This window comes from Anguilla rostrata, chromosome 6 (assembly GCF_018555375.3).
Source record: "Anguilla rostrata isolate EN2019 chromosome 6, ASM1855537v3, whole genome shotgun sequence".
NCBI classification, from domain to species: domain Eukaryota; kingdom Metazoa; phylum Chordata; class Actinopteri; order Anguilliformes; family Anguillidae; genus Anguilla; species Anguilla rostrata.
Genome location: NC_057938.1, coordinates 45,256,379 through 45,283,816, shown reverse-complemented (window position 1 = coordinate 45,283,816; position 27,438 = coordinate 45,256,379). Strand labels below are relative to the sequence as shown.

The following is a 27,438-nucleotide window of genomic DNA, read 5'->3' as shown; positions in this document are numbered from 1 at the left end:
CGATCTAGAAGCATTCCTGATAATATGCAAAGGGAAAAGGAAGACCGAACTTGGTGATGAACACAGATATGAAACTCTAATAATCATTAGGAAAGTCTGAGCGAGGCAATGCGGTGTATATATCGCATTTAGCATCTCCTCTGGCCGCTCCTATCCTTGCAGACGCCCCACATTTATTTGCAAGGCTGCATTGAGACCTCTGTTCTGAGCCTCGCGTTATCGTCCAGAAAGACCCTCTCTCTCTAATGCGCGCCTATTGCAGGACCAGGGAATGAAGACGCCCTCCGCCACCTCCAAGCAGTGGGGCTCCTACTTCACGGACGTGCGCAGGAGCGGGGGAGGGGAGGAGGAGGACACCCCAAAGCTCACCTGGTGCAGCCACAGCATCCACACCTACAGCACCATGGCCATCCCCAGTGTGGAGAGCATCGCAGGTACGGGGTGGAGAGGGGAAGAGAGAGAGAGGCGACCGTGACCTCACGCAGTCAGGGTTGCCCCGCCTGGCCCCGCCCCTACGGTCACATGCTCATTGGTGCCAGCGGTACATCTGTTCAGATAATAACTCGGATCAGGGGTGATGACCGATGGAGCTCAAATGCAGCCATTTCTAAAGTAACCCAATACATACTGCTTGTTACAGTCAAAATGGGGGATTTTCCACTCCCTACTGAAGTACTTTTTAAAGTGGAGGGTGGGATTGCAGAGTATAATGTTCCTTTAAAATCAATTGGCTTTTTAGACCTTTTTTGTCAACAAGCGACCACAACTGTGAGGTTGTGAGATGACACATGCGTATGTAATGTCAGGATCCATGTGTCACCAGCTTGCTCAGCAAAGTCTCTGTTAATGGGAATTTATAAATGTTGAAATAGAAAATTCAATGACTGGCCGTTGTTTTTTTAACAGGCAGTTTACTGGAAGCGTTTGCGTCTACAGTTTCCGGAGTACTTCCTTTGAGTGGGATTTATCATATGCAGCATGCACTGCAGTTGTTTCAGGCTACATTGTTTTAAAATACAATATTAATGATACGGATGTAGTTTAACCTTTATGAATGCACAGAAAGCACTTTAAAAGTTTAACTATAGTAAGAACCGAATTCTTCTTACTGTACATATATGTAATAAATGTATTTTCTACATATTGCTTCCAATACATCACCCCTTAAAGTAGCATATACATGCTTATTTTGGAAACTAAACAAAACTGGAATATATATTTCCTTAGGAAAAAAGCTTCCAGGTTCTAGGGGGACATACTGTACATTGCTTCATTCTTACATATTACACAGCTGGATATTTCTTATAGTGACAGCAATGTACTGCTCGCAAATTGAACCTCAGTTCACAAGCCAGTGCTCCACACTGTCATTCTATGTTATCTTTTTTCTTTTCCTCCCTGTTTTTATTTTGATATAATTGTTGCCTACATTTTTGTTTTTCTCCCCAACTCAGACCTCCCGCTGGACTATGAATTCCCTCGATTCTCTCCGGATAAACCCTGCACTACCGGCTACTACCCTCGACCCCCGGACTCGCTACTGAAGAGGTGCGAGAGCCTTCCTTGAGGGCCGGGGGCGTGCCCTCGATGACCTACAGGAGGGGGAGACCGAGGCCCCAAATCGCCTGTCGTCCGTCACATAAATCCCTCCATTTCTAGAGCACAGGAAATCATGCACACCTTAATATATGCCATCTGAATGTATTACACAGTGCGGTGTCACTCCTTTCCATTTTGATTATTTTTGTTGAATGAGTTATACTACTATATGTGCGAAAATGTGACTTCCTCGTGCGTGTTTAAAGACGTTAAAGACGGCATTGTTGTTGCTTTCCGAGGGAAACGCGGGAAAGCCTTTGAATTATGTATGTTACGAGAATGACATGAGTAATATAAGGTAATGAAATATTAAGGCTCCATGTTTTGCTTGATATATTACCTCAGAACTTGAATTTGCATGTATGTCCCAGCAAAGTAAATGGAAAAAAATTATCTTGAACAGTTTTACTATTTATATTCTCTCATACATGCTTACCTTTCTTTCGAATGTGATTTGTTTTTTCATTGTTCAACACTGCATAATTGTATAGCCCATTTTCTCTATGCTTTCTCATTCCACTAAAGATTTGCCTTGAATAAGCATATTTTTCCTAGCTGGAGTGGATTGTATGATGATAGCTGTGATCTTTGTCATCCATGTCCATGTTGTTTTCCCTTTTGCAGAGAATTCGGTCGAAGAGAATTGTTGGTTGAATTATTAAAATTCAATCCAATGTATTCTGTTTTTACAATTTGATGTTTTTTTGCTTTTGAGTTATGATGTAGAGAGAAAAAAAACAAAAACATTGAGGCCTAAACCACCATGTCCTTTTTGTTTTTAACTCCAAGTTGTTAAGCCCATGTTGTTGTTCATTTTCTTGCACAAAATTCTTCATTAACTTCAGCAACCAATCAAACTAAACATGTGGCCAAAATGTCACTGTTGCTTAACTTTTTACTCAAAGGGTGTGGTCAAGAGTGGTGAGATGTTTAACTATAAGGTCAAATGGAAATGTTCAGTGAAAACTTATTTTAAGGGAAAGCATTATTAAGGGCATTGTTTTTAACGAAACTGCACTGTTTTTATATGTATCAGTTTATGGTCAGCTCCCTGGAAAACTTAAGGATGATTTCTCATTGTGTGCAAAACAATAGTAGCTAACAGCTTCACCCCTGCTAAATGTATGTCATGTTTTGGTGCAGTACATGTGAGTTGTAGTGCTGTTGAGTGATTGTGTACAAATGTGGAAGACTCGTGCTCCATATGCAGTATTCAATGTGAGAACATGCTTTAACTGACCTCTGAATGGATACATTGTCATCGTTGGTTCACGTGTAGGCTAGCTGCTATGTATTCTCAATTACCCTGCGTTTAATCTGTGTAAGTATTCAGCGCTATGTTAGTAATGGCTGGTAGGATGCAACAGCGTGTGTCATCCATTAAGTTTTTTTTTTGGTTTGTGTTTGTATATGGGAGTGTTTCATACAAAGTAATGTAAGGTTTTTCCTGTTTTTTATTTTTAGCACCCAATTTGCCTTATGTTTTTTTTTTTCTTTGTTTGTTGTACATGTCCTAGAACTTGCAGGGAAATTGTCAAAGTTCACCATCTGTGAAATAAAAAGACTATACAAATTTGTTACACACAGTCCACCCTGATGTTTCTTAATTCTTTACGTGTATGTTATTACTCAAACTCATATTATTCATGTTATCTACACATGCTAAATTTCATACTCCTGACAATAACAATCACAAGCATAACCTAGATTTATGTGTTGATATAGTGAGCGTGTAGTGTATGAGCCATATGTGCTAATTACCAACCTGATTACTAAAGTGTTGGTGCTTTGATTTTGTAGTTATGGTATTATGTAAGCCACTTTAGAAATATTGCGTGAATAAATGTCACAACTAATACAGCTAAATAATGATGACTTTTGGATATATAGCTTAATCATGCCAAGAAATATCATCTGTTAAAGTGGATTTTAACATGTATGTCTACTAATGTTTTGTAAGATGTCTGAAACTTGATTTCACTTTGAGAAAATTTGCACACCAATGATCTTAGATAAATCTAATCTCTGTCTTAAATCTAATCTCTATCTTAAAATGGAAAGTTGTATCTCAACAAAATTACTCTTAAATGCATGCTGTTAACATGGATGCATGGATACATTCCTTACAGTAGTGTCGTTTTCAGGCTGGAAACGTGCTGAACAAAACAACTCTCAGCGGAAAGTTCATATTTTTTAAATGCATCATGCTAGGGGAAAGGGGGGTCCTTCCAGACTTCGCTCTATGCAACTGCTCCTCCTTAAAACGTAGGATCTGATGACGTTGCCTCTAAACCACAGACTGCTGCTCTCCAAGCATAGCTAGTGGTATGCCCCTTGTTCAAAAGTTACCATGTATCGAACTACAGAACGATAATGGCAAAGGGAAGGTCAGATCCCGCGTACAAGGAATGACGTTTGGACACAGACCTGGATTTCAACATCAGTAAAACGGTAATATAACATGTTTTACGCCTTTAACTAACCAGCCTACTAACTAAAACCTTAATCTGAACTTTCTGAAGACACCTGGAATTAAAGCTAGCCATCTAAGCTCAGCCTGTTCGCTTCGGGAGGGTCGTTAAATGTGCGCACTTTTGGTTTCTGAGCCATTAAACTTCTGAAGGCTTGCGAAGTCGTGGCAACGTTCATTTTTCTGAATTTAATGGGTGGATACCTGCAAAAAATGCTATAGCATCTCAATTAAAGGTCACATGCGTGGATATTTTTAAAGAGCGTGGCTATTTTCTTTTTTCGGAGAAGGGAACGTTCTTTTTTCACTCTAACTTCAGGGAGTTAAACAAACCGATCATTTATTGCGAAATTAATAACAATAATAATATCAGTGTACCAATTTCCCCCCCTTTTACTCTTATCTGATGTTTAGGCATTTGGGTCTGTGTTATTAAGGGTTCCCGATGACTGACACTGGTAAGAGTTAATAGGTGGGTGTCGGGTGCAACCACCCGACAATTTGGCAAGCGTGTTTGACTGCGTTTGATTGATGAACTTGTCGGCCGCACTGGCAGCTAGGAGATAGACGACTGCCTCTGGGATTAGAGGATGATTTCTGTTAAAAAATGTCTCTTGAACAGTTTTACAGGAGTAAAGAGTTTATGAATGAGGTAATCAGGATAGGAGTACCTCCTTCTGCTTAAAGAAACAAGTAAAGGAAAACTGTAGTATGTTTTGTTGGGTTTCACTGTAAATCTGAAAACGTGTAAGCTGATGTCTGTTTTATATATCCTGTTTTCAAGTGCATGCCAAGGAAACCCATAGTTGCTTTTTCAGTGGATACAAAAGTGTCTTTAACTGACATGAGCCAGAGTGTTCTTCAAAAGGCAGATTTTATATTGTTCCTGTAGACTTGTGCCTACTATGGACAAGTGTTTATTTGTGTACAAGAGACAAAAATATCACAACGTTGCTGCTTTAAGGGTTAAAAACCTACAAAAAAAGAAAGTATTTCTTACACATTAATCTTATCCATGTGTGAGCCTTATCATTTCATAAATATAAAAGAGGAAAGGGTCAAACTGATTGAAAAAAAGGCTGCACTCATCTGTTTTCTTTTACATCAAAATCAATCTGCATTTTATGTCTTTAAAAAAACGTGTGGACTCTCAGGTTTCACATTTTAGGGCCTGTACAGGCTTAGGTTTCCTGAGGCAGGGATATTTGATTATGTGTCCCTTTAGCAGGAATGCGACAGTTCAAGAGGTTAGGTGTCAGATCCTTATCTGCGTCCAGACGGCAGTGAAGTAACTCAACCAAAGTGTTGGCTTCCAAAGAGGAGGAATCTACAATAGAGCGTCTTACATAGCTTAGGTCCCATAACTCTCCTTGTAACAGGCCAATCAGATTTCAGTGTTTCAGTGTTCAGTTTTTTCAGCATTTTGCATTGCTGTGTGTGCTTTCAAACTCTGAATAAAATTTTGAATATAAATTATTTTATTTTATTTTATTTTTTTGTATGGGGGGAGGGGGGAACTCACAATGACTATCAAATGATTTGTCATTGAGCAAAGTGCATTCAGCCTTGAAAAGCTGTAGACATTAATGAAAGATGTATAAAAACAGACTGAAGTGCCTTACCTTTAGGTGCACAGAATGATCTCCCTATGAAGCTTTTACAAATTCCTTTTACAACACACAGCCAACTCTTTCCATTTCATACTTGGTTATGCAAGAGGAGGGAGCTCCCAGAGCTGTCTGAGTGCTCTAGGTTTGGGCAGATTCTCCCAAGACATTACTGATCTAGGTATGAGGGATGGGTGGGGGCGGAGGGGGGCGGGGGGGTCTAGGCTTGCTTTCATTTAATGAAACATGGAGCTCCAGTAGTAACAAGGAAAGCTGAAATCTGTGTTTTATGCACAATTTCATGTTAAAAAAAAACTGGGACATTAGGACAAATGGGACATTTCCTCTTCGGTATGCTTGTAGGGTCCCCATTTTGTGGTCAGGTCTGGTGAATGCAGTCACCAGGCTTTCTCCTCGGTACCCTCCGATCGTACAGCAACTCCACAGCTTTTCCCTTTTCAAGTTTTATAACCACTGGGAACATTAGGGAAGCCAAAATGATCAAGGATACAGCTGAATCCAATTATTTCAGGCATGCATAGCCTTTGTATGAACGAGGAAAGAAAAACATGGCTGACTTCCCCTCTCCCCCTTCCCCTTTCCCTCAGCTCAGTTCAGATACCCGGAAAATGCCGCGTTGCCGTCTCTGATGTCAGGATGAGGACCCACACCCGTGGGGCCCCCACGGTGTTCTTCATATGTCTGCTGTGGTCCCTGCTGGCCTCGGCGCGGGGCCAGGTGGACCCGAGCGCCGGCATCGCGTTCCTGGGGGGGAACTATGACGGACACCCCATGCTGTACTTCGGCAGGGGGGAGGAGGTGGAGCTGCAGAGGGCGGCGGTGGGCACCCACCGCGTGCTGGCCGGGCGCATCCGCGAGGCGGGCGAGACCATGCTGGCGCAGCCCGAGGACTACCTGCCGCCCTGGAGCCCGGCCGAGTTCAGCGCCCGCTGGAACGAGGTCTACGGGAACAACCTGGGCGCCCTGTCCATATTCTGCGTGCTCTACCCGCACCGGGCCGGGGCCCTGGACATGGCCAGGGACTACATGGAGAGGATGGCAGCTCAGCCTAGTTGGTATATTTTCTGTCTTTGTTCCTCTCTTTTTTGCACCCGATTGGTTGTTATTTCTGTGTTTTTCCCTTTTTTTGACTCGGCGCTGATGTGTTTCTCCTATCAGCTGAGGCCAGATGTGTTATAACAGAGCATTCTGTAATATAGAGAACCAAATCACAAAGAGCACTCTGTTATAACAGAGTTACTTACAAAATACAGAGAATCGAATCGCAAAGAGCACCCTGTTATAACAGAGTTACTTACAAAATACAGAGAATCGAATCGCAAAGAGCACCCTGTTATAACAGCGTTACTTGCAAAATACAGAGAATAAAATTGTTCAGCGTGAATCTAATCTAATCAACCTTTATTTAATTCTCAGAAGGCACATTGAGGGAAAGAGCCCTAATTTACAATGGTTACAAAATACAATTAAAACAACAATAAAAAAGTCATTTTAAATAACAATACAATTTTTTTTTAAATTATAAAATAAACAAATAAAAATAATAAAAATAAGACAACAGCGATAATAAATACATATAAAATAAATACCATAAATAATAAAAGTTCTCAGGGACAATTATTAAAACAAAATTGTAAAAAACAATTGCACTCCAAGGTTGACTTAAAATGAGAAGTTTATGAGTTAGAACAGTGTCAAGTTTCAGTTCCTTATATAACACATTTAGGTTTTGAACACAGTTAACACATACAATTTTAAAGCAGGTCAGCACGAATTTGAGGAACTTGAAGAACTAGACTATCTTAGGAATGTGTCTGACAAGGAAGATCTTTCAAGACTAAAAGTGAAGTGAGATAAAAGGGTAATTTGTGAAGGAGGGCTTTATAAACACACAGAAATAGTAAGTTTAATAATAAATTTTAAGGATAATGCCAGACACAATTGATTGGCTATAAAATATGTGTGACATGATCAGTAATCATAGGGGCAGCAAGTTTCAGAAAAAATCAGTCAAGGTTATCCTCACCAGTGGAGGACTTAGGGTTTATAGTTGGAAGTGCATCTGCAACTTCTCTGGTTGTAAAATGAGAGAGTAAAAGAAAGAGAGGCTCCCAAAATAGTCCTCATCACACAAGGAAGATGCCCCTGTGTGTTTGTTGTGAATACATTATAAAAAAAGGCAGCTGCAAAATAAATTATTAAAATCTCCTTTTGACCAGATACTAAAGTAGTGCCAGAATTGACATGGACAGGCAATGATGTGACATTATATTACTTGGTAGAATTTACAATCTTCCAGATTTGCATAGGAGCTGGTAAATTAATTAATATAATTCCAGTAATTAATCCTTTCTATTGACTGATGCAAAATGAATGTGCCATCTTTGCTCTGAATGATGAAAATGGTATTACTTATTATTATTGTTTTTTTCAGCAGTATTTATTGTAGGGAACAGTAAGCACATCAGATGTGTTATTTGCTTAATATTTTTTCTTAGCCATCTGCTCCACATTTTGTGTTCATTTCATTATAAAAAAAATGTTCTTTTGATGAGAGTTTAGCTCTGGTGTTTGTCTGAAATTATTTTAGGTTGAATCAGCACCATAGAACTTTTCACTAATCTTTTAGAGAGTGTCTTGACTCCTCTATATTTACATTGTTCTGTGAGTCCTCCTCTTACCGAGTGTGTTCGCATTTTGTGGTGGTGAGCACTGGATGAGTAGCATTGCGGGCCGTTCAGCAAATGTGTTTAGCAGCTGTTTGAATTCACGGCTGAACATGCCTCGGTTCAAAGGAAATTAAATGTTCAGATGTGGACTGAATGTCCTGGTACAGTGTGATAGAAAAATAGACAGAATTGTTGATCTCAGTAGTCTCTTGGTAAATGTTTTAAATGGGTTTGACCACTTTGGCCACCAAAATACCATTAATGAAATCAGCACTATATCACCTTGGTCTGCTGACCCTCCCCTGGCTAGCCACTAACTCACTATGCTCCATTTATTCTGACGTGATTAGTGGGCTGTAGCAGTCACACTGGTAGCCAGGGGACATCCTTATAATGCCTATGGAGACTGCAGTACTGAAAAATAGCAGAGGCCCACAGTGTTGAAGCTGAAGGTTTAAGCTTCGGAATGCATTGACAGTGCAGAGTAATGCTTAATGAATTTGTAATCAGCAGACTTAATTTCACTTTCTGAACAGGATGCTGATTTTTTTTTTTTTAAACTTCTGGACAAGAGCCTTCTGTAAATAATGAGCTCAGCAAAGAATAATATCTTTGTGTCATTGTTGCTATGGATAAAGGCTCCAGCAAGGCGTGTAATGGAAAACAGCTATCTTCTGTACACTTTGCTCATCAAACACCACCAACAAATGCTCTGTCTGCATCTCTGTTTTCTTTTGCTTTACATGACACACCTGAATAGGTTTGACACTCAGTCATATTTACGTGGCCTTCTACATATTATGAATAGTCCAGATAATTCTGTATCTTAGCATGGGTTGCCACGACAGCGATATTCCATTACATTGCAAGATCGTTTATTTGCAGCTGAGCTGTATACTCAGAATCCCAGCTATGCTGTGTGCAAAAGTAAGAAACCATAACAAGTTAATTCGCAGTATATTTTAAGTAATGGGGACCGATATTTTAAGTATTTGTCTGTTACCTGCTTTATGAGCACAAATTTGACTTTGTTTCGTCTGACTGCAATAGAATGAGAATTTGCTTTTAACTAAGCCAAGAAATTCAAATTAAATTGGGCTTCCTGACATCTGGAGTGAGGTATACATTTTACGGCCAAATCTGGTCTGCTTTGAACATTTTTACTTCTGCTTCTAAATCTGGAAGCTACCCCTTTTCACATTGCATTTGTTGGTCTTACAGTGATACGAGAAGTCAGAAGTCCTCACAGTTTCATATGCAGTTACACCTGTGGCAAGTGGAGCCTCTCCACTATGTCAATCTTGTGCACCACTGTTGAAAAATGAGTTGCCACCAGCCGCACATTTTCACATTTTAACAACACACAATGTAAGCTCTCAGTTCACCAACACTTTTATTTTGGTTTCAGGGTCACCCTGTGAACCTTAAGAGCGGTTTCAAAAATCGGTCAGCTGTGCTATCCGTGACCTTCAATTATGCACCCGCCAACTTGCGGAGTAGAACCATGTTCCCACTGTGTGGTACAGGCCTTGTGGCTGACAGGGCCCCCTTGTTCATTTGCAATCACTTGTCCATAAAAAGGCAGACATAAGTGGCTTTTGTATTCTTTGGAATAACAGAACAGAAAGAAACATTAACATTACATTGCTTTTTTTTTTTGTTTTTTTGCCAGCCCTTGCACAAAACTATGGTTTGCAAAGTCTCTTGCATAAACAGGCTCTCTTATATTTATTCAGTACTTCAACTAAGAAAACATGTCATTCTGGTAGAAAGACATGCTTGTTTCAAAGTGCAACCCACTTTTAAGTAAAACTGTGGCAAATACATTCAGCCTAAGTTTGTCACATTGTGCTTGCTAGAAATTCTCCTCCACAGAAATGAAATAAAACAACAGTTTATGATATAAGTACAACAATACTATAACTTCTGTATATAGTTAACCTGTTAAAAATAAGGTTACCTATATATATATATATATATATATATATACACACATAATGTTCATATTTAAAATAAGGAATTACATGGGATTAATAAATTTGTTAAGTCGTGTATTTTTCAGAAATGTATGAATACATTACTTTACACAAATGTATTAATTCCATGTAGAATTATTATTTGAATGATTGTTGGAATTCCAGATGGAACTTAACAGTATATTAAAACAAAAACAAATGAAAGTGTGTGAATTCATGTTCTAATTCATGTATGTCACATATTATGATGGATATTAGAAATATATACTTTGCATTTTTGATCTCAGTTCATATTCATCTCTATTAGATAAAATATGTGGAAGCAAATGAAAAGCTGCAGCTGTGAAATTGGGCCGTGCGTCGCGTTTGTGAGAGTATATACAGTAGGAGCATGTGATGACCATGAAGCATGGAACTCATGTTCTGGTGACGAAGGGGGCCACTTCCTGTAATGATTTCCTCTCAGATATAAAAACTGCAGTAGGTTAAAATGGAACTAGCAACATGTTGTGAGCAGTGCTGCATAAAATGGCAGAGATAACGGTCATACTGGGTGCTTACTTTCCCCAACTCCTGTTTCCCTGTTGGTGTAAGTAACTCGATAGCATTATTTGTTTATGCTAGAAAGGCTTGGGATTCAGAAATCTGAAACAGTTCTCAAGCACAGGACTCCATGGATTGTAACAAACATCGTGCACTTTGTATTTTTGATAATACCGCTGGAAAAGCTGGTTTGAAGTTTGTTTCGTTCAGATGCCAAAGGCGTTTAAGAGATAACGATAAGTCCCGACCACACACATCAAATTCTCTGGGATTTCTGGTAAAAGGTTTCAGGATAGATTACACTTTGCCCTATGAGACACAAACAGTATGAACTGGAATTTGAATCGTTTGATTTTGTTTAAAGATGCAGTACATTTTTTCACTCTCCTTCTCTTTAAGCATCATAGAAAAGCTGGTATTTTGCTAAACCTTATGTTTACCACTTCTACTGTTGGTAGCATTGATGGCAAATTCACAGTTTTGATGATACTAGCAAAACAGTAAAATTCTACTTGCTACTGTAGGTCTGTTAGAATATTAAGCATTCCTGTAGGTTTTTGAAAACATTATTGTAAATTCACATTGCACGGTTTGAAATTAGCATATTAAAGTTAACATTAATTACTGCCATACTTCCATAAAGTATATGAAGTATGTTGTCTTATAATGTTTAAATGTGAATATAGAATTTAAAATAACTGGAGGTTTTTGGATTCATGTAATATTTATTTGAATATATTGTTTAGTTTTTTTCTAAGGGTGCAGTACACTAGCCTCCCTTCATTTGTGATGCTGCAAACAAAATGTCCCCTCCTCTTGAGCTGTGCCCTGGTTTTGTGTTGCAGGCTGGTGAAAGACGCTCCCTGGGACGAGGTTCCCCTGGCGCACTCCCTGGTGGGCTTCGCCACGGCCTACGACTTCCTGTACGAGTACCTGAGCAAGTCCCAGCAGGAGCGCTTCCTGCAGGTGATCGGCAATGCCTCCCGCTACATGTACGAGAAGTCCTACAGCCGCGGCTGGGGATTCCAGTACCTGCACAACCATCAGCCCACCAACTGCGTGGCCCTGCTCACTGGCAGCCTCATCCTCATGAACCAGGGTGAGTCTCCGATTCGGGCAACCTTCCCTCTGCCTTGTATCACCGAGCATTTTATACTTAACTGAAAATTAGTTTTTTTTTTACTCTTTCATTTTTTGACATAATGCAATTGTGTGTCTTGGATGACCAAATCATGTTGCAGTGAAAATATTTTCAAAAGTATTATTTCATTTTTATTTCCTCTACACAGAATCAGAACTGGTTTCAGCATAGTAGAATATATGGTTCTTGAGATTAACACCAGAGACTCATATCCCCTACACAGGACAAAAATAAATTTCTGGGTTTTAGGAGGATATCGGTATGATACTATACTCTACTATAATATACTATTGTTTATGCAGGTGTGTTTTTAGGAAAACATAACTTGGATAATGATTTAATGCTTTTGTCTTTTAGATTTAATATTGGTTTAATGCTTCAAAACAGTTTAGTTGTTCATTTGTGGCCAGTTGTGTCACACTCAATTGACATGGGCAATTGGATTAATTCTATATCACCTCATTATTTAGAGGTAAGTGAGCAGTTGGTGAGGAGATTTAGTCTGTTGAATGCCAAGCCTGGTGAAAATCAAGTTTGAAAACACAGAAAAAAGACATTTTATAAGAATCATTTTTTTAAAAAGTAAAAAAAAATTAATTCTTAATACATAATTATTTGGGGCACTTTTCTGATTTACTGAGTTCGCCCTTTGTTGTCATTTTTGAATTTTTTTCATATAAAGTGATGTATTTCTTCGATAAGTAAGTGTCGTCCACCTTTCCAAATACCTTAAGCAAAATGTTTTGCTGGCTAGAGGCTTGGCCAGGGCCTGCCCTTGAGGAAAGAAGCATTCCTGACTGGAATTTCAGTTCAGCTGGCCTGAGGTCATTCTGCATTGCTGCACATAATCCCACATAATGGTTTCTCCAGTGCAGTAAACATTCATCTGATCCCAGGCCATTCCTCACAGACTTCTTCCTGGCGTATACAATAATAAGCTTCTGCTCCTGTTTACCCTGGGTATATATTATACCATGGCCAAAAATCTATATTTTATCTTTATGTTATTGCATATTTTGAACCTGCCACATATGCTGGGTCACATCTGGGCTGCTATGGTGGGGTACTGGTTCTTTTTTTCCTTCTACCCTTCTTTCAAGTATGTGTTTTGACAGGCGTACAGAAATTTGACAGATCGGACACACCCATGGCTCGGTTATTGGAGTTATTATCTCAGGTTTACTGTAGGTTTACTTTTATTTACACTTACTTTTCTATTGGCCTGTGTCCAGAGCCATAGCTATTGAGGATCAGATCATGTCAGTTGCTTTAGAAAAGCACTGCTTTTTCATCTAACGTTTGGCAAATTCGTCAGGCATTCATGGACTGTAAATATGTCTGCAAGCTGTTGGTCATGGTTTAAGGTCTTGATTCTTTGGCTTTAAATCTTGGCTCCTTGGTCATTAAAAAGAAAAATAAGATCAGCAAAGGTTATTTCATTCACTTGTGTATCCCAGTGTGTTTTTGGAAATGCAGTGTAATACGTTGCCTAGAAGGCAGAGAGGTGAATCTCAGTTGAACTTTTCTGAAATTTGTCCCTTGCTGGGAAGCAGTGAATCTAAGTTTAGTTTCTGGTAAGCATTTCTAACACCAGACAAAATAGGATAAAATAAATTGTGACAGGCTCATGGAGATTACCGTGGTTACTGTTGCTTTTTATGACTGTGCGCAACAGAAAATGCAGTGCTGACTCAGGAGAAATACAGCTTTACCCTATTGTTTCCCCCCAAGTTGTCTGAGAGCCAAGGAACAGCCAAGTGTACTTTATAGCTGAAAAATTGCCTCTTGCTCAGAAGAAAAAGTTCAGACACAGTCAACTTTTGTACATAGATTTGAACCTTTTATCTGCATTTTCCAAAGCTGACAGTGTAATTGTATATGGTTGTTAGAGAGGCTAGTGCACTATCGGGTATTGCAAATAAATATTTACATTAAATTCAGTTTAAGTAAACTAGTTGGCCTGTGCAAATGATTGATCGGTTATATACAGCATATGGGCTGTTACCAAAGCTGTTAGCTGATTATATTTATCCATTGGTTAACTAATCTGAAGAGTATCAGATATTTTTTTTAAAAAAAGAAGCATTACAGATGTACCAGCATGCCTTCCTGTTTAGCTAGATCTGGAAACCTCTGGGTAATTAGGTCTATGGAGACATTTCTTGAGCATTTCATGCAAAAAAGAAAGAAAAAAAAAACAATCACCAAACTGCTTTCAATGTGACCAATGCAATACTGTTAATAAACATTTTACCAGATGTAAGTACATAAGTAATGCATTTTACAAGAAGTTTAGATGTTTATGTATTTACACATATGTGCCTTTGCAAATGTCCTCTATCATCATTTTTAAATATTGAAGAAATGTACATACTGAGACCTTGAACACAAGTGCTATTTTTAGAAAGCTCAATAAATAAGTGGAGCTTTTCCAGAGTTTACCTGCTGGTAATGAAGAGCAAATGTTAGCTGCCTGTATGTGCCCTTCATGGGCTGCTCAATATGCTGACAGAATTAAGAATGTTTTGCAGTTGTGGAGATTTGTAGCAGTGGCTCAAGTGTCCAGAATCTCAGTTTTTTTATTTTAAGGAGTGAATTGTATCAGCTTTTCGGTATCTGGGCTTTTGCAGTCATTTTATGAAGAATAAAACACATTGCAATGCCTTAAAGATACAGCGGCAGACCTTTCCTGACACTGTCACTCACATTACCACTCCATATTTAAGCCTCGGCACAATATAATTTGTCTTCTGGTAATCCAAGGGCTAGTATCATAACTTTGATAATGTGTTTGGGGTGTCTTTTAAAGTGAAACGCTCCATTTTGAAATAAAGGATACCTAATTTAACCGAAATCCCTCAAAAGCCCTCCTTTAAGTCAAGACAAAGGTTTTAGTGCCGTCTGAGCCTGCTCTTGTACTTCTGAGCCGCACTGATATGTGAGAACTTTGCTGTTCAGAGACAAAGCTGGCGGCAGTGGCTGGATCAGATGACTGGATCGTCGGTCGTTAGCCTCGCGTGCTCGGGGGGATAAACACGTTCCCGCTGCAGGTGTTGGCGTGTTGGTGCATGAAGGCCGCTGATTACCCTACCAGCAGTGCAGTTAACCGCGGTCTGGCCGCTCGTTAAAGTGGACTCTCCATAAAGAACTTCCCCTTCCGTGCAGGTGGCCACCCGGATACTCTTACTTTCTTTAAAAAAATTTCCACCTTTAATAAAAAGAACAAAGAAAAATTTAATTGGGCCTTTTTTTAAAATTTTTTTACACATTGTCATGTTTCTTGTTGTTATTATTAACAAAAGAAAAAAGTGACCAATTCACAGATTCAAAAATACAAGCCTACCATTTTATGTATAACTGCAGTACACTATTAAAGCATAAGTAATTATATAGCTAAGTACAACTAAAGGACTTTTCCTAGTGTACTCGGGCAACTGTACATTAAAGTCAAGATGGTTCCTCAGATATTTTGGTAAGGTTTATCATGACAGGCCCTGGTCATTTATGTGAATGGAAGCAGTAATATAAGAGTAAAAGATTTCTGCTCCCATATTCAGTGTCCTCAAGCATCTGAAATACAGAGCATTTCCCCTATCCAAAAGTCCTACAGGTTGACAGGAAACTTTGGCAGCTTGATGGCCGTTATTCTATGTGGTAGAAAGGAGACCAGAACAGTTTTTCCCACGTAAAAATATCACTCACTTTACTGTAATGAGAAGGTTAAATTACAGACCTCCGATTGGTCTGTGGCCAGGGTGAGACAGGACTCAGATTCTGTCTGCTGCTACCATGTACAAAGTGTGGTTTAATTTCACATGGACCCACAAGAGAAGAGTAAGCCAAAGAGGAACAGATCCATGTACATTAAAGAGTGATGCAGTCTGTGTGGACACAAAGTGACACAGACTGACACACATATCAAAACACTGATAGGGCAGAGTGGATGATTAAGTACAGGGAAACACCAATCTGAAGATACATTTTCGTGAAAGAAGCTAAAATGCTTTCTAATCAAATTGCCTGATAGAATGATATCTTTGAATCATGTATAGAATCTTTATGCCTGTATGCATTTACATATTTCTCAGCGGCTTAACAGAGAAGCATTTTCTGCCTGAACAGCCAAGACCTTGTGCGGGCCTCAAGTTTGAGATCCGAGTATAGCTCGGCAATAAGGTGTTTACGTACACACGGTACTTCTTGGTTGATGTTAAATATTTCCAGTGTGTTTACTGTTAGTGTAGTGACGTAGTGAAATGAAATGCGGAGCCTTGTGTGCTGTATTCCTGTGTGGGATGTGGGGAGTTTGTGGGCTGGTGGAGTGGGAGGTCTGTTCCGGGAGGGCGCAAGTGAATCACACATGAATGCAGGCGTCATAGCTGGGCAAGGATTTGATTGGTTGATGTGGTCTACGAGCGGTCGTACCTTCATGAACTCATGACGACTCATGATAAACAAATGATTGTTTGTGTTTGTTAGACATCCAGAACACTATGCAGATACATTTGCAAAGACTAAAAGTGCTTAATATACTTGTGTGAATACAGACAATGTGACTGCAAAAAATAACATCTTGATAAATATAAAAAACAAATATAAGGCAACACAGTGTAGGACAGATAAGTACAGATTATGAAATACAAATGACCTAGCTCTGCAAATAAAATAAAAATCACCATTATTACAAACGGGCTACCTGCAGCAAGTATACGTAATATATTAAAACCATCAGTCCTGTTCAAATCTTGGACATATGTGATCATTCATCTTGTAGAATCTGACTTGAATTAAAGTTAATATAGTTAGACTTCAACTGAGCCAGCTATTATTGCATAAAGAGTACGTGGCAGTTTTGAATTCTAGTTGGGGCATGACTGTTGTAAATTAAATGTCTGCTTGTGTGAATGGATAATACGTCTAAAAATGTAGATTTTATAAAAAAATATATACTTGTACACTACAATTGTTGAGGATAAGCACTCTCAAAATGTCAGAAGACTTAAGATTTCATTGTGGTTCTCATTAAGTCTTCAGTCTGAACAGGCTATATGTAACATAAAATGCTGATTTCTCCTGTACTCCAGGTTACCTACAGGAAGCCTACTTGTGGACCAAGCAGGTCCTGTCCGTCATGGAGAAGTCCCTGGTTCTTCTGCAAGATGTGACGGATGGGTCGCTGTATGAGGGTGTAGCCTATGGGACTTACACCACCCGTTCCCTCTTCCAATACATGTTCCTGGTCCAGCGCCACTTCGCTATTGGACACTTTGATCACCCCTGGCTCCTGAAGCACTTTGCCTTCTTATACAGGACAATCCTGCCAGGTAGGATTTTCCCTGAATTTATTACTCCTTTTAGCTAGGTGAGAAACACTGCACTGTTTGTTCCATTAAGTCATAATTACGCATTTGCTTTCATGTGAGAATTGCCTCATGGCGAATCATATATGTGATTGACACAGTGTGAGCAGATATAAGTCTGTACATGCTTAGAGAAAATGTGGGTCTAACTTTGTCCTGAACCGTGGCTAAGTATTGAATAAGGCCTCAGAAGCTCTCAAGCAGGTGTCATAGTCTTAATGACTAAGACAGCTTGTGCGAACATGCATGTGCAAACATGTGCAACCCAGCATAAAACGCTCTTGTCTGTTGATCATCTGTGTTCATTACATTAGCAGACATGACATGGTGGATTTACTTCCTTCAATTTCACTGTCATATTTAAAACCCATTTATTGGAGAGTCACAAAGTATGAATTAGCTTGACTAATCACAAAGGTGCATTTGTATGTCCCATAAAATGGTTTAGGCATATTTGAAGTAATTAAATAAATAAGATTTGAAGTTACTGACTTGAATATCTTGATGCCATTTCAAAAATTATTTTGTTTTATGTGAAAGAGTAACACTGTTAGCCATCTACTGTAACAAGTCATTTAGTAGTAGCTACAAATATTGCAGGTCAGTATGCATTACAGGTATATATACAGTACACACACACACACACACACACAGTAAATAGCTTAATTTCCATACAAGTGCTAAAACACCTGCTTATACACCACACTCCCTCTCATCTCAGTTTAGCTTTTGTTACACTGTACATGTGTATGAGACAAGTAGAACAGGCATGAAAAAACATTCATAACTCCCACAGAGGGAAGTGGCTACTCTTTTGCCCAAACATGGAGTGCAGTCATTGCTTTGTTGGAGGTCTTCCCAAACTGGCGGGGAGGCATGTCTCTTGCCTCGCCTCAGAGGTTTCTCTGAAGGTCAGTTGGAGGGTAGCGACCGGGAGGCCGCCGGGTCAGGCGTGGACATTTCGCAGCTTTGTGCCAACAGTTGCTATATTGTGGCCAAATGGCAGGCCGATGTTGGTGCGTGCGGGGTCTGGTTACCTCAGCAGGAGAAAGTGGTGGTCTCATTGCCACAATGCTAGCTTTCTCTTCCTCTCTCGGTCGTTTGGGCCAGATTATCCTGAAAAGGCCTCTGGAGTAGACCAGCTGCTTGGGCTCACAGTGTCTCTGTATCTGTGTGTGGCGTAAGTGTGCGTGCAAGGTCGTGTAGGAGGAGTCAAGTTTCAGAGTCCCAACACTAGCCCCCTTCTTAGATGTTCCGCGTCAAACTGGCTAAAAATAATATTGCCTCCATGTTCCTACACTTGCCCAACTATATTTAAGACAGGGCAGTTGCTTGACAAAGACTTTGAATTGATCCAGCTTCTCAGCACACCAGGAATGCAAAAGGTCTGTGTTCGATGCCACGTCCTTAAGGACTAGAGGCACACGTATGGGTAGACTGTGCCTGGGCTACTGATTTTGGCTATTGCCGTTGTTGTTCTTGGTTCATTGTGATTTATTGTGGTTAAATATTTACTACTGGTTGCTAGGTTTTAAGATCCAGTTCTCGCCAAACTGCAGTTATTTTCCTCAGATTCCCAGTGTGAGTAAAATTAATGAGCTCCTCATGCATTTTTAAATGGTTTACTGCACATATTCTTGAGAACTGAGGACTGTAACACAAACTGCGGGTCTCTTTTGAATGGCTTTTCACTTTAAAGGATGGGAATAAGGCTGATCACATCATTTATAGGAATAGTGAATAAAGGGGAAAGAATTGATAGCAAGTGAATAAAAGGGAAGGAATTTCCTGGCAGTTGTTGAAATGGTTATTGTTTTTCTTTTTAAAAAGAGAACGGACAGTTCACCTGCCTTATCTATTTTCCATCCTGCCATCCATCCATTATCTAACCTGATTATTCCTTGTCAGGGTCACAGAAGGGCTAGAGCCTATCCCAGCATGCATTGGGCAAGAGACAGGAACACACTGCCCATCCATCACGGGGCACACACCCCATTCACTCACACACTCATACCTACATGCAGTTTACTCTCCAGTCAGCCTAACCTGCATGTCTTTGGACTGTGGGAGGAAACCAGATTACCTGGAGGTCATATGTTTCTGTAATAGACACTAAATGTAATTGCCTCTCTACACAGTACACAAGAAAATTAGCATTTTATTCACACAGAGTTGCCTGATCTCTTATATATCTCGTATGATACATTCTGCTGTCCTCTGCCAGGGTTCCAGAGAAGTGTGGCCATAGCAGACTCCAACTACAACTGGTTCTATGGGCCAGAGAGCCAGCTGGTGTTCCTGGACCGCTACGTCATGCGCAACGGCAGTGGGAACTGGCTGGCTGACCAGATCCGACAGAACCGGGTGGTGGACGGTCCTGGCCAAGCCGGGAAGGGTCAGAGGTGGTGCACCCTGCACACAGAGTTCCTCTGGTAAGCATCCCATCCACAGCTGGCCAGGCATTGTTTTAGTGGAAATGTTAAATAAACTTTAACACCAGATTAATTTATTTTAAGTATGCTGTGCCCTACCCTCAGTTAACCAAACTGCTTTACTTAATACCAGATTTTGTCTTCATTTTAGAGGAATCCAAACATCAGCAAATCATTGACAAGCTTGTATTGCCTAAATTGGCAACATGATCTTTACTGTGAAAGTAATTAAACATAGTACTTCTCTTTGAGCTGTGGATCTCATCTCTGATGTATATCTTGCTTTTTTATATGTACCATGCAGGTATAATCCAAACCTGACCTCAACCCCTCCACCAGATTTCGGTACATCTCGACTACATTATTTTGAGGACTGGGGAGTGGTCACCTATGGAAGTGCCTTACCAGCAGACGTCAATCAGACATTTCTGTCCTTCAAGTCAGGGAAGCTCGGAGGGCGTGCAATATACGACATTGTACATGGGAACAAGTACAAAGACTGGATTAAAGGGTGGCGAAATTTCAATGCTGGACATGAGCACCCTGATCAAAACTCTTTCACCTTTGCGCCCAATGGAGTGCCTTTCATCACTGAAGCGCTTTACGGACCAAAGTACACCTTCCTTAACAACGTAGCCATGTTTGCCCCGGCCGTTTCGGACAGCTGCTTTGCGCCGTGGGAGGGCCAGGTGACCGAGGCCTGCAACTCCAAGTGGCTGAAGTACAAGCACGGTCAGGCCGCCGATGCCCAAGGCAGCGTGCTGGCCGCTATGGAGAGGCAGGGCATGGTGTTCATTCGAGGGGAGGGGAAGGGCGCCTATAACCCTGACCTTAAGATAAAGAGCTTCCAGAGGAATCTCATCCTACTCCATCCTCAGCTGCTGGTCCTGGTGGACCAAATCTATCTGGAAAAGGACAGCCCGGTGGTGGCCATGAGCACCTTCTTCCACAACACTGACCTACCTTTCGAGGGAACCCAGAAAGACGGTGTGCACGGCGCATTTGTCAGGCATGGGGACGATTCATACAAAATGTTCTGGATGGATGAAACGGGTTACAGCGAGAAGGGGCTTCTTGGGTACAGAAACTACCCTCGAGGGTACCCCTACAATGGATCGAACTATGTAAATATGACTTTGCCCCTGAAACAATCAAACACCAGAGTGGCGTACATCTTTTTTGGTCCAGGGGTGGATGTGCAGAGCTTCAGCATGCGTGGGGATGCCCAGAGAGTGGACATATACTTGGCCACTAATGACCACACCTACACTATCTACTTGCTCACGGGAGAAGTCACCAGCAAGCCTATCTTTGCTATGGTGCTTGCCGACCGCACGAAGGTGGTCTTTGAGAAGTCGGCAGGGGTGAGGGAAAGCCCGTTGGAAGAGGTGGAAGAGTATGTCAATCTGGTGGAGGACCACCTCCAGCACGCCAAGCCCGTCTTCCAGCAGCTGGAGAGGCAGATTCTGGCACGGGTCCTGAACACCGACAGCTTCCGCAAGACTGCCGAACGCCTCCTGCAGTTCTCAGACAAAAAGAAGACGGAGGACGCCATCGAGAAGATGTTCTCCCTCTCCAAGAAACAGGGAAAAAGCAAGGGTTCCAAGAAAGGGGCACTAATCGACAAGTTCCCAGACTCCCTGCCGGATATTTTTTCCCAGATTGAGCTGAGTGAGAAGAAAGAGAGGCAGAGGATCCTGAAGCGCGTGTATGAGGAGAATCCGGAGGAAGGGGACGGGGACTCCAGAGCCTTCATGGACTACGGGGACCCCCGCAAAGGCAGGAAGGGCGCCTTCGTAAAAGGGCGGAAATACAAGGAGGTTCACATGGTGGCCACCGCCAGGAGCGATGACCTCTCCAGCTCTGCCTCTTACATACGGCTGTTTCTCATTTTAAACATCGCCACTTTCTTCGTGCTGCTGGCCCTGCTGTTGACACACTTTCAGAAAGCCCAAAGTCTGCACACACAGCGGTTTTTCTACTGCATCCTGCTCATTGACAGCTTCATCCTGCTCTGCTTATACTCCTCCTGTTCACGGGCACAGTGCTGACATTACCGGGTGCTAACAGGACATCAGTTTACAAACCTGCTGAACTGTTGCTGTTTGCATTGGGTGAGAAGTGTAATATACACCTCAGTCTGAGCCAATCCAACTTGGGTGACTAGGAAAAGTTAATTCCAAATAGGAATTGATAGAATATCAGGATTAGCCAGACCACTGATGAGATGCTAAGCTTCTGTGGAGCTTTAGAATTTAGTCTATATCAGTGACCTTCAGCCTGGTCCTGGCAGGCTGCAGAGTCTGCTGGGGTTTTTTTGTTACTCGGTACTTAATTGATTATTGATTGGTTAAAGCAATCGATTGCACAGTTAACTCACCTGTCCTGGTTTCGTGGGTCTGAATTGGTTTCTGATATTCAGGTGAAAACAAAACCAGCAGACCCTGCAGGCCACCAAGACCAGGGATGAAGATCGCTATTCTATATGAACATCATGTGGTTTTATTTCCTGCCTCTTACACAAGACCTTAAAGGCTAGCCACTAAAATGCAAAGATGTCCTACACTAGGGGCCCCAAAACCTGGTCCTGCAGGAGACCTATGGGATGTGCTGGTTTTCCATGTTCATCAGCACTTAATTAATCAATTAAAGCAATGGATTACAGTTAACTCACCTCGTCTTGTATCTTGGGTCTAAATTAGTTGCTGATTTTACGGAGAATACAGCAGCCAGCATATTATGTCCCACTCTAGGACACGTTTTGCTGACCCCCTGCTCTAAACTATGCACATTGTTGAAAAAATGACACAGTTTTTATTGTTGTCTGGAAAACAACAAAAATGTACATATGTTAAAATGAGATATATTTTTCAGGTGTTATTTTATACTTTTACTCTTTGTAATTAAAAAAAATACTTGCAGAAATGACATGGTTGTCACTGTGTGATTGCTTTCGTTTTAACATTGTAGGGTAAATGTTGAAAGTTAAAGCAAGGGAGAGAGGCAACTAGGTACTGGCATCTTAATTAGTGATATTTCTTACACTGAGGCAATGAGAGGACACTGTTACAATCATATATTCTTACTGGAATACAAGTCTCTTTGCACAAACATTCATTATAAACCATTACAACATCAAAAACTATAATATTACATAGCTTTCACTCATCCGTATGTAAACGGCTAGAAGAAGTGTTTTTGCCGAAGTGTTTTCTTAAAGCTGATTCTTTATCAACTAATTGGTAAACATACTGTTGAAAGATATGTCATTACAATCTGATAAGAACCTCATGTGACAAATATGTCAACCACAGCTCTTGATGCTTTCTTTGTTCCTGGTAACATGCCAAAATGTCTACATATGGGCTAGACACAGTAAATAACCAATGGAACCAATAAATAATTAGACATTGGGTACGCTTTAAGGCTTGTTTGCTCGTGATGGCAATCTTTATGGAACCCCTGTGAATCGCGCAATGCACAATATTGACTGAATTATTGACGGGCTTTTTTTGTTTGACGTTTATGAGGGCAAGGACAAGGGGAAGCCATGGGGTTGAGGCAGTTTAAGAAGTGGACAAGGCACACATATTTTGTTTAAAGTGAGCCATTATCACAGATGTGACAAAGAGCTCAGTCCTCGTAAGAAAGGGCTGAGCTCCTCGGATGATTTCTTCATATTTGAACTTTGGTTTAACTTATTCTCTGAGTTCCTTTACACCACATTCCTCAACATGTCTGCCGAAGATGTGCCTTGTTAACACTGTCTAGACACAAAATACTATGGCTAAGAACAGATAGGAGGCATGCAATGACATTACCACAATTTTGCTCAAAATCAATGGCCATATGTATTGCGTTGAATTTACTAAGCTATCCCAGTTATCAAGTTTAACAGCAGTTATCAAATTTCTATGACAGAGAGCTTTCTGCTGGAATCTGTTTTAAATATTTTTTTGCGCAATATGCCAGTTCAAAGATATACGGTTTATTGTCAATTCTATTTCTACTTGTCAGTTTCAGGCTCAGCTAATAATTAATGTACTATTCTGGCAATCTCAATGACTTGGAAATCTATACATGTTAAGACTAATGAATAATCCCTCCAAAAACATTCACTTTGCTTCCATTGACAACCTATGAAGAAAAAATGGGATCGTTTTTTTGTCCTACGATACGTGTAACTTTTAGACCACAGCAGTGTTAGTGCAAACCTGGTGAGGAACAATCTCAAACAGAGGAATGAGGCCCAGCCAACAGAATGAGGCCTGGCCAATGTATCATCACAAGGTTCCAGGCGGTGAAACCAGTCACTTGGGTACCTGCGGGATCCGACTTGACTGATTGGAACCGGAGCCCTGGTGCCCTGTTTCATTCATAAATCCAAGTCCGCCGACTCCCACAGGGAGAGAAGATGACAACGTTAAGTGGATGATATAAGACGCAAAGAATGTCTGACTTTCCTATTCTCTGTCTACTCAAATAAAGGTCTGTGTGGTGTTTGTTTGAAACAGATGATCGTTGCCAGATGTATAGTCCACGGTCTGCTTACGTAAAGGTGGCACGGCCGATTGAGCGTTAATTCACCCCAGACGGTGTCTCTCTGGGACAACGAGGACCAATCCATATTTTCAGTAGCAGTCAGCCCCAGAGGAGGAATTTCAAATGGCAAATGCTATTATATATTTAAATAAACGTATCATTTTTTGTGCATTTTAGAATGGCTAGACTATAAATGATGCAAAAATATAACAAACAATTTAAAGCAACCTTCTAGTTATTTCAATAAATACATTTTAACCAGTTTTTGTAAAATTACTAGAGATATCTAAAATAATATCTTAATGACCAACCTCTCTGATTGTCAGTTGCTGCCATTTCTGACAACTGATACAGTGCATAATCAAATTCTGACAGTGGTAACTTGTATTTTGCTACCATCTGCTGGTAAGTAGCCTATATGGCTCTGGATCTCAATGTATAAACACGAAGTTTTTCATGCATAAAGTCCAAAAAATATTTCTTACAAAAACGTGAACAGAAGTTCCATGTAAATTGTATATTGCTGAAACTATTTAATATACATAGCCTAGTTATAGACGTAAGAGTGAACTTCGGCTCGTAGGCCTATGTATTTTTTCTTTCAAACTTGTTCCTTAATTTAAATTACAACGAACACTCTTTGTCTGTTAATTACTTAGTTTACATAATGATTAAGGGATTTTACTTTAATCGTCAGCTATGTTTTTTCAGGATACGTATATTGCATGGCCTCCCTAACGCTAAGTGTCGCTGTACTAAAGATAATTTTTTTAACCTACGCTACTAGCCGTAAAAGCTTTACCCTCTTCACTTTCCGTCCGACAGCGTGTTGTCCAAGTTTAATTCTTCCCGGAGTGAGTTCGAATTGTATTTTAAACGCCGGGGAACAGAGCAACATGGGGGCACGCGTAACACGGGCGTTTAGGAATTTTAACTTGGAAAACCGGGCTCACCGCGAAATCGGAAAGGCAAAACCTCTTGTTGCCCCCCGACATCCTTCGCACAAGGATACGACAGAACAAAGTAATTAACTTTACTAGCTAGCTAGGTTAACGCAAGAAAACAAAATTGAAGTAATGTTTGTCATTGAGGGTGAAGAGTGTCGAATGAGCTAGCGAGCATAGCTAACACGTATTGCCAATGATGTGGCGCTTGCTAGCTAGCCATTAAACGAACGTTACCTTTTAATATGAATTTTCAGGACAAAGTAAACTTGTCAGACGACAGAAGAGTATTATATAGGTTACTGTATTGCTAACGATTCCTAAATTGATCTTCGTGTTTCGTCTCTTAGCTGGCATGGACTAACGTTAGTTCCGAATGGGTAATAGGAACGTGTTTACCAGAAATTTCTGTCAGTTATCATACGTTGTGAGTGTAGATGTAGAAGTTGATTTAATGCAGTTTAAATCAGCCTATAGCAAGCTAACTTTGTTCTTACTAGGTTATCAGTCTTGTACAATTAGTTTAATTATACCCATAAAGTAATGTATTATTGAATTGGTTAGCCTTACCCGATACTTATGAAAACAGTATTTAGTAACTAACTAGCTTTTGAAGATTGCAAAACTTTGAGTTCAACATCCAATGTGAATTGAACTATATCCTTTGAACCATATCCTTTGTTTTTCAGCACCCGAGATTGATAAATCCATCCATAAGAAAGATGACCCATTACTGTCCTTGCTGAAGTCGGTATACGTGGAGTCAAAGGACCCTCCTGCGCAGGTGAGAGGCACAGAAAAGCTGATGCATTTGCTTCACAGTAATGTCGACCAACAGTTCTAAGTTATGCATTGCATTGCAGATACATCAAGTTGGAAGTTTTACCGGGAGGTTAGAACAATAGGTTAGGCTAACTAGCGAGTAGTAGCGCGGTGGCTTCCTAGAACCGTACAACTGTGTGCGAGTGGACAGCTTTGAGGCATGCGCATCACTGTTAACTCTTAGTTTTAATAACGCCTCATTTGTCTTGGTGTTTTTTTTGGTTGGTGTTTGGGCGTGTTGTGGGACGATAACTTGGAGAAAGGTGATTATTGCCTTCTTGCAATTACACAGGTCATGAAACAGTCGCAAGCAGAGACCTTGGAGGATGAAGAACGCAGACCATTGAAATTCAGTCTGTCTGGGGACCCCTATGGCATGTTGGACATCACAGATGTCCCCAAAGGCAAACTATCAATTGTAGAGGCTCTCACAGCTCTCAACAACCACAAGCAATCTCCAAAATCATGGACCCCTGAGAGGATCTCCCAGGAGTACTCTTTGGACTTAAAAGACACAAAAGCACTTATAGAATTTTTTGTCCCCTTCAATGTCAAAATTAAACCCCCAAAGACGGAGGAGCCAAAACAGATTAAAGCCACCTGACGTCAGCATCTAGTTTTACCTGACATGATGGACTGCATTAGGCTTTTGTGTATACACATTTTTGTGTGAATGAATATATTTCTGATGAATGTGCATTTTTTTAGATCTGTTTTTAGATCTTTACATTGCCAAGATAATTCAAATGGTCATCGTGAAGAAAGATATGGAAAAACATATTTATTGATTTCTATATTTTGAATATTAAAATATTTAAACATTATCTTATAGTTTGTATTACATCTGATTCTTTTGCATCCATCTGATTCTTTTGCATCCATCAGTTTCAGTTCTTCCAATTGTTCCAGCTCAGTTCACCTAATTTACCGTGTTATGCTAACTAAACTGTGGCTATCAGTACAATTTTTTAGAAATGAAGTTATGATGCATATCTGAGTCCATCAGGCAGTTCAGATCTAGGTTGAGCGAGTAAGCCTTGGAATAACATGAATCTTGTAAAGGTGATAGGTGGGTGCAAAAGACTGTTGTCATGATCAGGGTAAGTAACTCATTCTACCACTAGAGGGCCATGTCTGTAAATGAGTGAGTTGTCCTCATGAAACCTTACATGGGAGGGGTACAGCCTTAGTCACCTTGAAAGGAAAGCTGAGAGACTTGCAGTTTTTGGGGACCTGGTGTGCCAGCATCATGGTTCTGAAGCAAATATGTTCTGCAGTTGAATATCCATGGGCAATATGCATATTTGGTCCA

The 27,438-nt window shown here is 40.5% G+C and overlaps 3 protein-coding genes across 4 annotated transcripts in view; all 3 read left to right on the top strand.

Annotated features, from left to right (window-relative positions):
- nt5dc1 (5'-nucleotidase domain containing 1) overlaps window positions 1–3,185 on the top strand; it is a 56,062-nt gene extending 52,877 nt beyond the window's left edge. For both annotated transcript variants that reach the window (XM_064339984.1, XM_064339985.1), the window contains exons 11-12: window positions 263–434; window positions 1,455–3,185. In XM_064339984.1, the coding sequence (XP_064196054.1) occupies window positions 263–434; window positions 1,455–1,567 (285 nt within the window). In that variant the 3' untranslated portion in view covers window positions 1,568–3,185. The remainder of the gene's footprint in view (window positions 1–262; window positions 435–1,454) is intronic.
- Window positions 3,186–3,882: 697 nt separating this feature from the next.
- Window positions 3,883–22,746, top strand: dse (dermatan sulfate epimerase). The gene is made up of 6 exons (XM_064339981.1): window positions 3,883–4,050; window positions 6,285–6,752; window positions 11,731–11,984; window positions 17,111–17,350; window positions 19,611–19,818; window positions 20,123–22,746. The coding sequence occupies exons 2-6, from the start codon at window positions 6,334–6,336 to the stop codon at window positions 21,867–21,869; spliced, it is 2,868 nt and encodes a 955-aa protein (XP_064196051.1). The 5' UTR covers window positions 3,883–4,050; window positions 6,285–6,333; the 3' UTR covers window positions 21,870–22,746.
- Window positions 22,747–25,184: 2,438 nt separating this feature from the next.
- ndufaf4 (NADH:ubiquinone oxidoreductase complex assembly factor 4) lies at window positions 25,185–26,950 on the top strand. Its single transcript, XM_064339979.1, has 3 exons — window positions 25,185–25,383; window positions 25,994–26,088; window positions 26,419–26,950. The coding sequence occupies exons 1-3, from the start codon at window positions 25,257–25,259 to the stop codon at window positions 26,728–26,730; spliced, it is 534 nt and encodes a 177-aa protein (XP_064196049.1). The 5' UTR covers window positions 25,185–25,256; the 3' UTR covers window positions 26,731–26,950.
- Window positions 26,951–27,438: the final 488 nt, after the last annotated feature.